At 36.9% G+C, this 16,541-nt stretch overlaps 1 protein-coding gene across 12 annotated transcripts in view; it reads left to right on the forward strand.

Moving 5' to 3' along the window:
- Window positions 1-16,541, forward strand: part of kirrel3b (kirre like nephrin family adhesion molecule 3b) — a 257,264-nt gene that overhangs the window by 210,753 nt on the left and 29,970 nt on the right. For all 12 annotated transcript variants that reach the window (XM_057838938.1, XM_057838940.1, XM_057838947.1 and 9 more), the window contains exons 7-10: window positions 3,223-3,328; window positions 10,232-10,380; window positions 10,471-10,598; window positions 11,373-11,499. In XM_057838938.1, the coding sequence (XP_057694921.1) occupies window positions 3,223-3,328; window positions 10,232-10,380; window positions 10,471-10,598; window positions 11,373-11,499 (510 nt within the window). The remainder of the gene's footprint in view (window positions 1-3,222; window positions 3,329-10,231; window positions 10,381-10,470; window positions 10,599-11,372; window positions 11,500-16,541) is intronic.

Below are 16,541 nucleotides of genomic sequence, written 5' to 3' on the forward strand. Positions count from 1 at the left end.
TGATGTCTGCTTTGGGGGTTGGTTTCCTGTAATTGGTGACCGATTAAAGGCCATTCCACAATGACACAGAATCATTAGCAGAAAACTGTTGAGCAACATTTTAGAAACAGGACAAAGCTATGAGATATGAGACAATGAAGTCTCATTAAACAGATGAGACAATGACGTCTTCTGTTTTGTCTTACTGCTCAAATCTGTTTTTCTCAAATTTATCTCATTTGTCACAGTGATTTCTTGTCTCTTTTTAGCTAATGTCTTGCTCAGGTTAGATTACTTTGCTGAGTTACTAAGGAGAAGTAACAGAAACAAATAATCACAGAATGAGACCAATATGAATGTAGATGTTCACTATGTGTACCTTCTTTTTACGGTGTTGATTTATTTTCTCAGTTGGTTACATGCCTTTCTGTTAAGAGTTGGATCTCCACTTGGATAAACGTTTCCCTTGAACTCGCGAAGTTTGGCATTGACACATGGTTTGTTGTTGTTGAATGTGTGAAACATCTTAGTTGGGACACACGTTCACAAAAGATGTAAGATATCATTGTGTCTGGAAATTCATCCAAGCCATGGGCTGAATTTTTAATTGTGGCCCAGTCTGTCCATTCAAAATACTCATAGTTACGTAGTAATAGTATGTCTTCATTGTTTTCACCACTGGCTTTACACATCTGATTTGGTTTTGCCTGTATGTTGGTAATAAGTGGATTAAACAATGATGAGAAAAAACTAATGCAGCACGGGCTACGGAGCAGTTGAGTCCCTTATTTTGGCGTACAAGTGGTAAGACTGTTGCTTTTCCCTTGGAGGACAGAAATGCTACTTACAATATATTTAGGGAGTTCTTTGTTGAATCTTGCTCTGATAAAATCCCTTTGAATAACAAGGAGCAAATGTGGATACTCACGTATTTTCAAACTTACTTACTTACCTGGTCAGTCAGAATTTTCTGAAGGGCTGACAGGAGAAGCTTCGGCTACAGCCCTTTTCTTTTCGGGTTGAATTAATTGTAAACACATATAAATGCTGTATGTTTGTTTGGATTTGTCATGCCAGGGAAAATAATGTCAGGGAAAATAAATAAATAAATAAATAAATGAATAAATAAATAAATAAATACATTTTCTACACATTGGTTAGTTAGCCTGGTGGTGCTTAGACATCAGAAAAGATTAAAAAAAAAAAAAAAAAAAAACTCCAGTAGTGAGTAGCATGGCTTGCAGGTAAAAAATAACCACTCCAAATCCAGACTGCCTTCTATCTTAAGCACCATGATCTTGGCCTTCATTATTGTAGATGCTAATTCCACCACCCTGTCTGTTTTACCCAAGTGCTCCACAGCACGTTTCACGCGTCAAAGGTGGAAGCCTTGCAAATGTAATACGATGTCATGGGTGAGTCCGCTCAGCCAAGTTTTGATAAATGTTTATTAATTAAATTATTTCCATTATTGAATGCTGAAAAATAACCTTTTGTGATTCAGAAGGAAAAAAAAAAATCCTTTAAAGTTAACACGTTTTCAAAACTATAACAAAATACCATAAAAAGAGATTCTGATTCTTTTGTGCATCACTGCAGTAGGAGGCACATGTACAATATGAGACAGAGTTGCCAGAAAATAGTCCAGTTTGCCTGTAATAGTGTGCTTATTTTTCGGGATAATTTCCTATAAAATTCTCACTAGAGCACATTGAGTGGACTATTTTCGCCTCTTGGGCTTTATGACAGCTGAGCAAGCGGCGAACATCTGCACTGCTGCAGGACAAAAATCAGTTTCCCTCCACATTAAAACCACCCCCATTTTCATCCATACACACGGTGCTGTTTGGCTGCATATCAGCTATGTTTGTTGTTTGACTGCTCTTCATCTCCGTCCAAGTACAGTCCCTTGTTATTACAGTGTAAGTGTTGAACATAGAGAGCAAAGACATAGTGCACATTCGAAACAGATGGCTGCACAAGCATCAACAGATAAAACTATCCTCTACCCAAGTGACTAATTGACTGTCCTTGATGCTATAGTAGAAAACCACCAGAACAGATAGAAAAAGGTGATGACGTTGGGGAGGTGTATTGAGAAAGTACATGCCCTTTACATATTTTAGTAGTCCTCCCATTTTCTAGATTTATACGACAGGACTGGAACCCAAGTAATGTTCTACAAATGTTATTTGAATTCCAATTTGTAGATCAGCCAAAATGCAAATTGTGCAAAATATTTTATTTTTTTCTCCCCCAAAAGGCCAAGTATAAGGCAACAACAAGGCCAAAGAACAATTTATGGATGAAACACAACTACCATAGCAAAAAGAAAAAGAAAAGAGCTTCTGGTCGGAAAACCCGCATAACTGCCTTACACAAGAGAACATTTAGTGTTTGTGGTTTTTTTTGTTTGTTTTTTTTTCCTCCCCATGACAGCATTGAAATGGAAATGAGCATGTAGTACCTTCAAAAGAAAGACACCTTTCTCAATTAGGATAAATTAAGTTATTACATTTGCATAATCTGAATGTGTGTAATGTTTCTCTGATGTTGCTCATTGTTATATTTGCACTCCTCCTCCTCCTTTTTTTTTTTTTTTCAATTGTCATTCACGCAAACTAATTATGAAGTCATGTATTTCTTTGATTTTGTTCTCGTAATCTTCTAATAGGGATTGTGTATAAAAAAGTAGCAGTTATTTCTAAATGCTTGACTTTGTTTACTTGTCATATGATAACCTTGGCGGGAGGAAAATGAAAAATATGGCCTCAAATTTAATAAACATGCTTGATTTAACAGTAACAATGAGAAAATGATACAGACACTACATACATACACAGATTCATATTAGTAAATAGGGAAACATCTTTGAAAAAGGTTTTTGTGTAACTACAAATTGGAATAAAATTGGAAAAATGTTTTTGTATCTTTGGAAAAAGGCCTTTTAAGTCTATACCACACTGAAACAAATGAGCTTTCACATGTAACATCATATGCTCACCCATGCAGAACTATACTCTTACTCACACACACACCCCTATTCTCTCTCACACTAAGTAGTGAACTCTCTCACATACGCTACTATTGTGTGCGAGAGTATAGTGCGTGTTGTGAGTGTTTCTATAAGCAAGCAGCATGCAAGAACAGACACAGGAGAGCAGCTCCTTCCATTCATTACAGGATGTGTTCAATATATGACTGACACTTAGATGCTTTGTCTGTATCTGTGTTTTTCTTTAGACCTGCCTCTTGTCAATCTCTCAGTGGAGCCTCAACCGGTTCTTGAAGGTAACCTAGTGAGATTCCATTGCTCTGCAAAGGCCAACCCTCCAGTCACACAGTACAGGTGAGGTCACTATCATCATCATTCAACGACAACAATGTACTATACACTTGTACCCCTTTCCCACTGGCAAACCCGTGTCAACCCACTAACAATCGGCTTTTGGTGGTAGTGGGAAAGGTGCAGCGACCGGCCTCGACCCGTGTCAATCAACCCGCCGAGCGACCCGCATTAAAATCACCTCGGCTCTGATCGTCATGCAGTCTGAAAGCAAAACCAACAGTCAACACCCTAATCTTACGTGATGCGTCATAACAACATCCCAGTCGCTTCCCATTTAACACGCCCCGCAACCGTAGTTACGTCGATGCTAACAACAAAGCTAGTAGAAGAAGAAGAATTCACGTCGCCTACGTTGCCCCAGCACAAGCAGAGTGTTGATCCTTTGCATTTTGACCATTTTGAGGGCAATAAAAAGCATGAAAACAGAGAACACAAACGAAAAGGAGTCTTCCATAATGCTCTGCATTGTTTACTTCCTTGACCTGAATAAATTCGGTCGCACTTGTCGACATTGAGCTTAGCGTGGTGACGTCACGTAACCTTATGCACGGCTGAGGAGGGGTGGGGGGGTTAGACGGGTAAAAAAAAAAAAAAAAAAGACACAGCTTTTTTTTTGTCAGTGGGAAAGGTGCCAAATGCCAATTGCTAGTGGGTTGCATCGGCTTGGAAAAAACGCGCGTTGACCCACTAGTTTCAGTGGGAAAGGGGCATTGGAGTAGTAAGTAAAGCATTAGGTGTGCAAGGAAGCTTGGTTACTTAACTTAGCTGTAGAATAGCAGAAAATTAATTCATGTGATGGGGTAGAAAACAACAGTTGCATATCATTAGCTGCTTTTACAAACATTTCAATGCCCAGTAATGACTGATACTGTCAGAGAAGTGTTAATTTATTATTGTTTTTGTATCATACCGAAAGGTGTTAATTTTTTTGTTGGGTCATTTAGATAAGTGAATATAATCAATGTGTTTCAGACAGTGTCAATCAAAACCAAGCACTCTTACTTTGTACAATCAAGACTTTTTTGATGTAACACTTGCACTGGATAGAATGAAATAGCGGCTGAACTATATATATATATTAAAAGTATAGAGCTCACAAAGTCATGAAGGGAAGTCTTGTCATGTCTCACTAGGTTGCAGTCAAACAATACTCTGAGGTTTTTGCTTTGTGGTCAAGATCTCAAGATTACAAGTTTTTTTGTTGTTGTTGAAAGATTGGTTTGTGTTCAAGTGTACTGTATGATGACAGCTTCCCCCTTAGGGACGTGCTTATGTTGTGTACACTGCTGTGAAGGAGATGGATACACAGTGTACCTGGGACTACTGTACACATATTAGATATTTTTTTAAATCACTCTTTGTTTTCTTCTCAGCATTTAATAGTTCAAATGCTGCCCATCCCTCTAGTTCTAAACATTTGGATATACAGTACCTTTCACTCACTTAGAGAACAATACAGTGGACATTAATTTCATTATTCTTTTTGTAGAAATACACAGTTTAATATATATATATATATATTTTATTTATTTATTTATTTTTTTTTTACTGTGTAGGAAGAGGTTTTGTTTAAAAGCACGGTGAAAAATAAATGGAATGAAATCGATTGCAAAAGGATTTGGCTGACCATGAATCGTGTAATGGTACTGGGAAACGAAATTGATGTACAATGCACTCGCAGGTGGTAAAACATAGATGTTGGCCTTTTGAAAAAGAGTGGTAGCAGTGGTGGTGGTAAGGTGGGAGGGTGATATTGTTGAAAACATGGTTTGATTGTGTGGGTTCAGAGCAGAGACAGGATGTCTATTGCATGTACAAAGAGATTTCACCACTATTGTTATGTGACTGTATCAATGCTTGGAGCACAATTCTCCCCTAGATATCAAGAGCTAAGATACACTGGCAGGTGTGATTTATTTCTATTTTTTTATGCTTCTAGACTTGCAACATCCATGCCGGATGCCTTTTGCTCTTGGCTTGTCTTTCTATAACATACACAGCAACAACCTGCAGGATATTGACATTAAATCCGTACAAAATGTATTGCAGCCAAATCTCAATTGAAAGAGAAAAACAATTCAGACAATTTATAGTGACAGAGATCCAAGTTGTTTTAATTTCAAAACTAATTTCCAATGCAGGCAAACTATTTCCCAAAGGGCTGAAGTGGATTCAGAATTTCAGTCCAACTAATCAAGATGATGCAGTTTCACCATTCTGGTGTTTTACAAGTGAAATCAGTTGGTCGCAGTCAGGTGCTGTTTAATTTTTTATTTATTTATTTATTTATTTTTAGCAAAAATATCAATCATCTGTGCTGGATCAGTTAGGACAAAAACATGTACCCACAATGGCCCCTTGAGGACCGGTTTGAACACTTCTGGGTTAAGAGTAGGCATAATTGGAAAACCTTAGCTCTAGTACCTCTTGTTGTTGTCTTGTCTTATTTCTTCGTCCAATCAGTGCTGCATGAATGATAAGTCATTGTAAACTCAAGTCAGTGCAGGAAATCATAGTCTTGAGAAATTAATTCATAGAAATAATGGGTCATCATACAACAACATTGTAAGTTGAAGGTTTAGCTTTAGTTTTACATCAGAACCCTTTCTAACTATATCTCAATATGAACCGTCTGAAGACAGCTTTTAGGTAAAGTAAGTGTTGCCACTTTTATTCCCCTTCAATGTTACTGTGATGTCTTGCTTTTCTGACTGACACATGAGGATTCAATAATATCAGACAGACTAATGACTTCAGATACTTCAAGGTTAGCCGCACTCTCCCTCTTGAACTCCTTTTTCAAAGTCAAATGCTTAGATTTATCTGCAGTTTATTTCACCATTCTATGCACTATTGGCTTTTGGAGTTGGATGGTAGAGTGGGGATTTTGGGGGCCAATAATGCACGCCTGAGAGCCTTTGATTCGAAAGAGCCCCCCACAAATTCACCCTCTGGAGAGCAATATCACTAGAGGAGGGCAGGAAGCTGATCAAGCATTGTGTGGCTATTATTCAGTGCTAATACACTCTGTCTACCCCAGATCAGATAAAGCACAAGGACAGAGTACTTCTTAGACGAATAGCCTCTTTGCCATCCCTGGGAGAGTCATCCATTCCCAGTGTGCACTGCACCACTTTGCAACCCTCCACTTCAACCGACACTTAAAACATGGGTCCAAGACAGCGCCGACAGTTGGCAAAAGTCATGGGGGTTTGTGATGACTGAAACCACTTGGAATTTTCGATTAAACTACTTTAAAGAGTATATGACACAATTAAGCATGTTTTTTTTCATATTACACGTGATATTTTATGCTCCTAAATGAAATGGCTTGGCTGTGAGCAGGCGCAATCAATATATTTATTAAACTTCCCACGCTATAAAACTGAGCGACTTCCGTTAAGAGTCTCAGATTGAGGAAGAAGTGTGACGTCGTTGGATGAAAACAACTTCACTATACATCCATATTGTCGTATAACGATGGACTGCGGATTAATTTGTTTATTTTTAGCGTCACGCCAGCCCGATGTGCTGCAGGATTTTGTTGCTACACCAGAGAGAATGGTGTGAGCTTTTTTGGGTTTCCAAAAGATCCTGTTCACCGTAAGATTTGGCAAAACAAGTCCGACAATCGAGGGACCATTGGACGGAAGGGCAGGCAGTGGACGTGAGTAAGCTAAATGGATAACACTTTACAATAAGGGTCCCTTAATTAACATTAGTTAATGCATTTTTAGACAATAACTAATGTTTAAGTAACATAACAATAATTAATATAACTGCTTATCTAACATTTATTAATATATTAATTAATATACGTTAATACATTAACTAATGCATTAGGTAATGCATAACCAGAGATTAACTAATGGTTTGGTAAAATAAAAAATATATACAGGCCTATATAGGGTTAGGGTTTAGGGTTAGTGTTTGTTAACTTAAGCATTTATAATTTCTTAGTCAAAGGACACATGTCAACACTTTGCAATAAGGGTCCAAAATGCATTCAGTAATGGTTAATAAATGTTAAGTGTGTGTGTGTGTGTGTGTGTGGGGGGGGGGACTTAAGCGTTTATAATTACTTAGTTAAGGGACACATGTGCTACACTTTACATAGGGGCCAAAAAATATTCAGTAATGGTTAATTAAGGTTAAGTAATACTTATGAGATACGTTCACGTGAAATAATACCATACTTAAGGTTAGGTTAGCTGCACCCAAGGACTCACAGAGCAATGTTTCTCATTTAAAAATAAAACAATCACTTACTAGTACCAGTATACATTAATAACTATTTATTAATCATTTTAAAATAACAATCACTTACTAGTACCAGTAGAAATTAATAACTATTTATTAATGCACTAATGTATGTGTGAATTAATGTTAAGTAATGTATTATATATATTATATATTATAATCTAACCTTAAGTATGGTATTATTTCACATGAACGTACCTCATAAGTCTTACTTAACCTTAATTAACCCAGACTGAATGTTTTTTGGACCCTTATTGCAAAGTGTAGCACACGTATCCCTTAACTAAGAAATGATAAATATTTAAATTCCCCCTTAAACTTTATTAACCATTACTGAATGCTTTTTGGACCCTTTTTGTAAAGTGTAGCACATGTGTCCGTTAATTAAGAAATTATAAATGCTTAAGTTAACAAACATTAACCCTAAACCCTAACCCTATATAGTGCTATTACTGTCTGGTTATGCATTAACTAATGCATAAACTAATGCATTAACTCATGTTGATTAATAAATTAATAAATGTTAGCTAAGCAATTATATTAGTTAATGTAATGTTACTTAAACATTAGTTATTGTCTGTAGCATGTAGCATAGCTCTCACTCGTCTTTTGTTTACGCTGTCTCCTTCTTCTTCAAGCCCTCAGCAGGGAAATGACAAGAGCCTGAGTAGTCCAATGAAACTCTGGTGGCAGAAAAATGGTTCAGGAGGTGCAAAAAGTTGGCAATAACAAGACTGTTATTTGTCATGAAAATACAATGTATATTGCTGTCAGGGAATCAATACTTATACAAAAAATATCCTGTAATATTTTTGGACTAGAGAGATAAAAAAAAAAAATGAGGACATTTTGTGTTGAGCATGCTGTCTGCTCTGGTCGTCAGTATCACATTTGTTGTGTCTGTCGCCTTTTTCTCATTCTGAATCTTCCTACTCCTCCAAATACGACTCAAACATACAGTATAAGACTGTATGTCACATACGTCCTCTGGATTGACAATCATTTTCGAAAAATCCACACTTGAACCAGAATCACTGATAAACGCTTCCTCCTCCATTGTGCTCAATGCTAAATATTTCACCTAGTAATGTCATCACAAGACGCATTTTTCGTCATCTGCGCATTGCCTAAATATTGTATAAAGTTGAATCACCTCAATACGTATATGATTTTAATTCCAATAATAATGCTATCTACGGTTTCAGTTTAGTTGTTATACACAATTTCATTAGATAATAATATATAAGGAAAAAATGGGTTAAAGACCTTTTAAATGCAAAATATTTTCCATTTTTTCATCTTTTGCAGAGACAATTGATAATTGAGACAACATTGGGCCCTTTGTAAGAAGACTGCATTTGCTCCTATACCTTGGTTCAAAAGTAATGACAGAAGTGGGTTTTTCATGGTTAATCAAACCTTGAACCATGTAATGAGAAAGTACAAATTAGGAGTTTATTTACAAAAACAATAAATCCCAATTTCCTCTTTGGATGAGGCTGTTCTAAATTTTCTGTTTGTGAAGCTGACACTGGTGTTTCTAAGCAAAAGTCTTCGCTGATCCACGAGGCGCATTCAGTCATACACACAAACATAGAGCCATGAGCTTTTTGCGTCCTTGCGGTGTACATAGAGGTTAAGGTAACCTTACATAAAACCAAATAGTTTGTCCAGAATTATTTTCAAACCGGAACATGACTACATAATTTAGTACCACCAGTCTTCCACCCCACCACACACACACGCACTAAAAGAAAAGCATATGAAGTTCAATTATGATTCAGCTGAACTTTGCTGGTGATTGAATAAGTTACTGAGAATTTTTTCTCATTTAGAAGATAGCATTTCAATCAAGCTTGTGCCCACTTTAGCCATAGAAAGCAGTTTCCTCTGCAGTGAATCTCCTACCTGGCAGAAATACACATGTAATGTTACGGATGTAGGACACTTGTGCTATTGTCATTTTGTCTGCATCTACAGACACATTGTTAACAACTCTATTGAATAGGATGAATTGTATGTGGCCGTAAAGGAAACAATTGAAATAGAACGGAATCTATGACATTGCCATGTTTTTGTAGGTCTTTTACTTTAACTCTCAACACAGAACACTTGGCGGAATACATTTTAGCACTGTGCTGTACATTTAATATTTGCACTGACTATATTGTCAATAGTTTACAATGTGTGCACAGCATTCCTATATTACAGTAACTTCTATTGCAGGTGCAACTTTTAGGACTATTTCATTTTTTTCATTTAAGGCTACCAGTCTTAAAAATACTAATATCAGGTGTCACCAGCATATGATAGTGGTATGTGTCGAGCAACGTTTTCGTATGTGGAGGGTGAAGTGGGGGGTTACTACAGATTATTAAGACTTTTATTTTTATTCTATTCTATTCTACTCTATTGTAATTATTAATATTATTTTTTTATCAGAGCATATTCTGCCTGGCTTTTATGGAAATAGATTTACAGTGACCTTTATTGTAATATTTCCTACATGGGGAAAAACCTCCTCTATTCACATAAAGAAAAAGAACCATTCATTTTGAAAGCAGTGGAAAAAAGAAATGTAAATGCCTTTCCCCCCCTTTTTTCCCACTTTGTTTCCCAATTCCTTTCAAATTCTCTCACAAGGTGGGCCAAAGGAGGAAGTATAATAAAGGAGGTCTCCGGTGACACTTATGAGGTGATTGTGGACCACTCGTTCTTCTCGGAGCCTGTTTCCTGTACGGTTACCAACCAACTCGGAAGCACAAACGTTAGCCATAATGTCGATGTCTACTGTGAGTGTTAACGCTCAATGTGTCAGTGCAAAACCATAGCTTTCCAAAGTGCTCTCTCACAATTCCTGATTCTTCTGTTTGTCAAAACAGTTGGGCCTCGCATGGCTGCAGAACCTCAGTCCTTGCAGGTAGACCTTGGTTCTGATGCTGTGTTCAACTGTGCTTGGACTGGAAATCCTTCTCTCACCATAGTGTGGATGAAGAGGGGCAGTGGAGTGGTGAGTGTTTTTTTTTTCCCTGTTCAAGCAAAATCATGTATTAAATTCTTGTTAACCCTTATACATTTTATTCAGGTAACTTTTGTCCCAATATTGGACATAATGATCGTAGAAATGATAATTCCAGCAATCAGTCCTTGTTAAATTTCTACATGTGTCCGGATATTTATTTTGTGTACAAGCTATTCAAAACTTCATGTTTCACAGTATATTACTATTAAAGCGGGTCCTTATTTCTGTATAGCTACAGTAAGTGTCAAAAACAAGCCAAAGGGACCTAACTACGTGTGCCAGGCTAATCTTTTAAAGCTATCAAAGCTCAGTTACTCTGAGCGATTCTGTAATATTATACATGATGTCTCTTAAAAATTCTATTCAAATTGCATCACTTCAGAGGTCTATGACTTCAGAGGTTCAACGGTTTATCAATAATAATAGATGTAGTAAATTAAATCAGTTTTGTATAGGAAATTGATTTTTATTTTTCCCTCAATCTCCTTGGCCTTTTTTAGGTTTGGTTTTCAACATGACAGGCCAACATGAACCTCTTTATTCCACTGAGCTCAGAACCCAAATTAGATTTTAATAATTGAGAAGAGGTGCCCTTTATGGTTTCTAAAAGTCCACATGCTGCATTGTCCACCTTCCACACACATACACAAATGCACACACAAACACAATTTCTAGATTTCATTTATTACTATTTCATATATAGAAGCATATTGGTAATTGACTTAGCTTTTAAAATTATTATTTTTCTCCTAATTCCTACAGGTTCTTAGCAATGAGAATCTTCTAACATTGAAATCCGTGCGGCAGGAAGATGCTGGGAAATATGTATGCCGAGCTGTAGTTCCAAGAGTTGGTGCAGGAGAAAAGGAAGTTTCACTCACTGTCAACGGTAAGCTGTTTACAATATTTACATAAATAGGGCAGAACAAAGGTGTCAAATATGCATTCATACAACTAGGAATCTAACGGTCAAAAGTTCAAGGGCAAAGGTTTGGCAATACATAACGAGTCAATTTGACGAGGACCAAGTTGATCAGAGAAGCTAATCACGTTAATTGGAAACAAAATCCAATAACACAACAACAAAACAACAACAACAATAACTCGAATTTGTGGGGTGGGGGGAAGACACTTCGAGAAGGGACCACAGCCAGCTATACAGTAAAATGTTAATTAAATAGCATTAGAGTCTCTGCCTCTGTGTTTATCTTTTGAAGTTTGAGTTTCCTGAAGCTAGGTAATAAGTAGCCAAAGCATAAATGGCAAAAAAAATTCAGGACATGCATGCAACTTTCATTCGTTAAAATCAGCATGAGTCACACGGACATAATTCTTCTTGGAAGCACTGACTGACAAATGATTATTAGCCTTGGTGGGAGACCTGGCTACCCCGAAACAAATGACTTCATTAGCACTGCTTGTTATTCTGGGAACACTCCACTGTGGCTCTGACTCCTAGGTGTTTCTTATTTGCCAGGTGTCCATGTAAAGGCAGTCTCGGATGATGATAATAAAACTGAGGGGAACTATGCCGCTGAAAGAACAAGGTTTATGTTTTGCTAATCTTAGTCATGATGTGTACTTAAGGCTGACAATGTACCATTGTACATTTTGAAAGCTAACAAAAGAGTTTTGCCTGTAAGCAACTATGTGCTGATTTGGGGATGAAAATACATCAAGTAGAAAGCGGTATATGTGAGGATTTTGCTTTTCAAAACCCAGACGTTAACTTTGCATATCAGAAGGAATGGAATACAAGAATTCCCCTGTAGCACCAGATCAAAACTAGGACTTTCTATGAACTGCCACGAATGTGGTTGGAACTGAAGGCTGAGGAGGCATCAGGCAAAGTCATGACTAATTCCATTGTTTTCACTTCATTGAAATTTACGAGCGGCCTTCCTTTCTATAGCCTCAATAAGTAAACAGAATACATGATGAAAAGAAGAAGAAAGCAGATGGATTGTTTTAATTAGGATTATAATGGAGCACAACTCCAAGCATCCTCGGGAACGACACAACAAGCAGCAGATTATTTTTATGTTGTCTCTGCAAAGTGCGCCCAAGCGAGATCTGAATGCCTTGTCTTTTTCTCCCCACACTCTGCTGTGTTTACCTCCGCCTTGCCTGAATTGGTATTTGACATTCAAAAGCCTCCCACATTATATTTTTGCCCTCATGAATAATTGACATTCATTTCCCAAACCACATGAGGCATTTCAAGTCATTTTTAGTTGGTGCTGGAGGTGAATCTTATTGTCCAACATGCAAAATTATAAACACTGTTCTTGTGTGAACATGAAAATTATTGCCATGCGACAGTTTTGCCACTGTGGATATGTGGCAGGCACCTACAAACAGCCGATAAACCTACAATAGTATCTTCTTCAATATATTCAAAGAGAAAAACATTCAAGAATCCTGTTAAAGATAAAACAAGTCTTTTCATTCACATTGAGGCATGTATCCTAGAACTGACTGACAGTGTGGTTATAGGCAAATGATATTAACTTCACAACTAGGGTCACCACCTGTCCGATTTGAGGATGGACACTCAGCCCTTTCAGTGATGTATCCGGCGTCCGGCACAACCCATCAGCCGGACGCTATTTGTCCGGCTTTACCGTCCTATATCATTGGTTCAATAAAAATGTAAATAAAGCTTCAAGTGTGGCTATCATTTCCTCGCCGAGATTTTACAACAGTGCTAGCAAACATGCCAAAAAGGCGGACATGTTTTAACATTTCATGGACGAAAGAGCATTATTTCCTCGCCAAAAGCTGTCGAGACTCGTTCAACGGTTTGCCGGCATGACGTGGACGTGGACGTGAGCAACAGGGGCAATACAGCCTTTGAACGTCATGTGGAGAGCGCGAAACATAAAAGAATAAGGCAAGCAGTAGGTGCGTCAACATTGCAAACATTTTTTTGAACCATCAGTTCCTCTGGATAATAAAATAACTGCAGCTGAACTTTGTAAAGCTGTTCCTCCTGTAAAGGGTTTACTTCTTTTGAGCAGTTCAATGCTCATATATTTTTTAAACAAAATATTCTTGTTGTTAAAAACTTTGTTCATTACAAATGTCCCTTGTTAATAGTGTTTTTCTGCCAAAACATCCACACTGGCGAAACGTCCTACCAATGGCAAATTTGACACCTTAAGTACGACCGTGCGCTTTCAACTTGTTTAGATCCATACAGGAAGAACATACTAAAAATGCCTTAAAGAAAATACTTAAACATAATAATATCAAATAAGAGTGGTTTAAATACACTACGTGACTAATGTGGTCAACAAATAAACTCTGCTATAAAGCTACCACAAGAAAACACAATGCTTAAAAGCTATCAGAGGAAAACACACGCCAAAAGTATTTTGACGCAGTGGAAAGGTAAAAAAAAAAAAAAAAAAAAAAAAAAAAAAAAAAAAAAGATTCAATAAAAATTAAAATAATAAATACTCGCTACTTTCAACTGATGTGCGCTTGCGTAAGCGCACTGGGCTGGGGTTGGATATTTCGCCACATAGGATATTTTGGCAGAACACCTTTTCAAAATAAGATTTGATCGTGGGCACGTTGCAATTTGAAAACACGGTACTGTAAAATATATGAATTGTCTAAAAAGGTTTGACCTTTAATTGGTATCTTACTATCTTTTACTATTTAGTTGCAAAAATATGATCTATAAACTGTGTAAAACTTTATTGTTGATGAAAATACACTGCAAACCTTTTTTGAAAAATATGTCCTCCATTTTCACCTTATGGAAATATTCCCCCTATTTATAACCCAAAAAGGTTTAAGAAATACTGTAGGTGAACAGAGCTGACACCGATATGGAAATTCCATTTAGCGTAACAAACAGTAATGAGAAGGGCAAAAAAAAAAAAAATCATATTTACTTTGTTAGTTTGAAGTGTGAAAATCCCTGGTGTCCTACACATAGTAAAAGCAACCGCTAAACAAGTTCCATGGGCATTCTACAGCTATGATACCACTGTCTAGAGTAAACACAGTCAATAGAGTGACGTTCAAGTCTCTGCTGCACATACTAATCTTTCACTATTGTTTGTTTTCCCTGCAGTGATCCTCCAAGCCCTTCACCAACTTCATTTAAATTGCATGTGTCATTCCATCTCTTTCCTTCCTCTCTGGCACTCAATGTTGCCAACTCCCACAGTGGCAAAACGCATAGACACAAGGATTGCTGTTTTTCCCTGGGGAAGACTGTAATTTAATTATAATCAAACAGCTAGCAGGGGAGCCAGTTTGTGTATAAGTCACTAATGGATACATATTGCTTACTCTTCTCTCATACCCTCACAATGAATTTGTTCCTCCTGCACCTCAAATGAGCCTACATGGGTAGGCCGAACACATTCATGTGTGTTATCACTTACACAAAAAATGATGGAGTATAAATAAACATACGCCATGCACTTTTTTTTCTTCATTTTTTAATTGTCAGTACAATTTTATGAGCAAAACTACCATGATGACCGACAACTTTATTTTTGTGGGGAAATCCTAAATCCATGGCTCGTTAATGCGTGGGTCACATTTAATTAAGTTCGTTTTGAGGGTATACGTACGTGCATCTGTCAATCACTTGCTTTGTAAGCATGCTAGAGTGTCGATGGTCAGGGAATGAGGATTCTTTATATCCATTGCAGATGAGGTTTAGTAGTATCTTTACCAGTGGTGGTTGGTGCATTATCTTGCATCAGAACCATTTTTCAGGGCAAGCATGCTTATTATTTTCATGGGAAATTGTCAGTTTGAAATTGTACATGATTTACAAAAAAACATTTTGACACTTTAAGATGCTGTAATTGCAATAAATTCAATTACCAAGAAACACACAAGTAACATAGTAATAATATTTTGATTTTCTTGAACTGTTTGTATGCCTTTCGAAAGAAAGAGCTTTTTTTTTTTTTTTTCCCATGAACATACTTTATTTTCCTTGCATAAAAACTGTGGCTTGCTTATAAACGTGCAAAAACCTCATTGAGTATTTTCTTGATCAGGCTCAGGTGGGAAACAAATGATAACACCTGCTTAAAATAACTATCAGTGAATTAGACACAGCGGCTACGTCTACATGCAGCCATTAACCGATTTAAAATCAAGTCATTGGCTGTAAGCCGGTTACACGCAGCCATTTATACACATTCAAAAACATGAATAGTTTCATCTGTTATTTTACATACCCAATCACTACACTTGGTTTTACCGTTTTTATTTATTTATTTATTCATTTTTATTTTTTAAATCATTTTAACCTGATGATCTGGCTATGTACTGTAGTATACGGCTTTTGGGATGCCTCTTATGACAGAAGTATTCATTTTTGGTCTTTTGAACACAATAAGTCGTTTTTGCTGCCTAATAAAGACATGAGAGCCAAAATATGCCAAAATTAAAAGAAAAATCATGCAAACTTATTTATAAATGTTTTGCATTGAAAGAAATATACACTGTATTTTTTTTATTTCCAGCATACTAACAAAAAAAAAGTACATTCTGTGTGGGAAGGCCTTTGAATTCTTTAATATATCCATTTATTTCTGACCTACTTTTTTTTCTCCTGATTCCACATGTGTTTTGGCAAATAAGTATGCATAATGGTGCAGACCAACAGAAGTCTGTAATCACAGGAAGACAACAGGAGGGCTCCAGACCACAACACTACCTCCTCTTTTGAATACACCCTACAGAGCATAAGGCCAATACAGATCTTTTTTTCCTGACTATTTTTCGCACGACAGACTTTATTCCCTCAGTTAATCGGATTTCAAGCCTTCTTTAAACATCTTTAATGCCGTGTATAGAAGAAAATAGCAAATTAATGAGGGTGAGAAGTGCATTTATGGTGCACTTTTTTTTCTTGTATATGGAGCAGTTAAGCAAGAGTAATGCTTGTAT

Source organism: Corythoichthys intestinalis, chromosome 6, assembly GCF_030265065.1.
Source record: "Corythoichthys intestinalis isolate RoL2023-P3 chromosome 6, ASM3026506v1, whole genome shotgun sequence".
Classification (NCBI taxonomy): Eukaryota; Metazoa; Chordata; class Actinopteri; order Syngnathiformes; family Syngnathidae; genus Corythoichthys; species Corythoichthys intestinalis.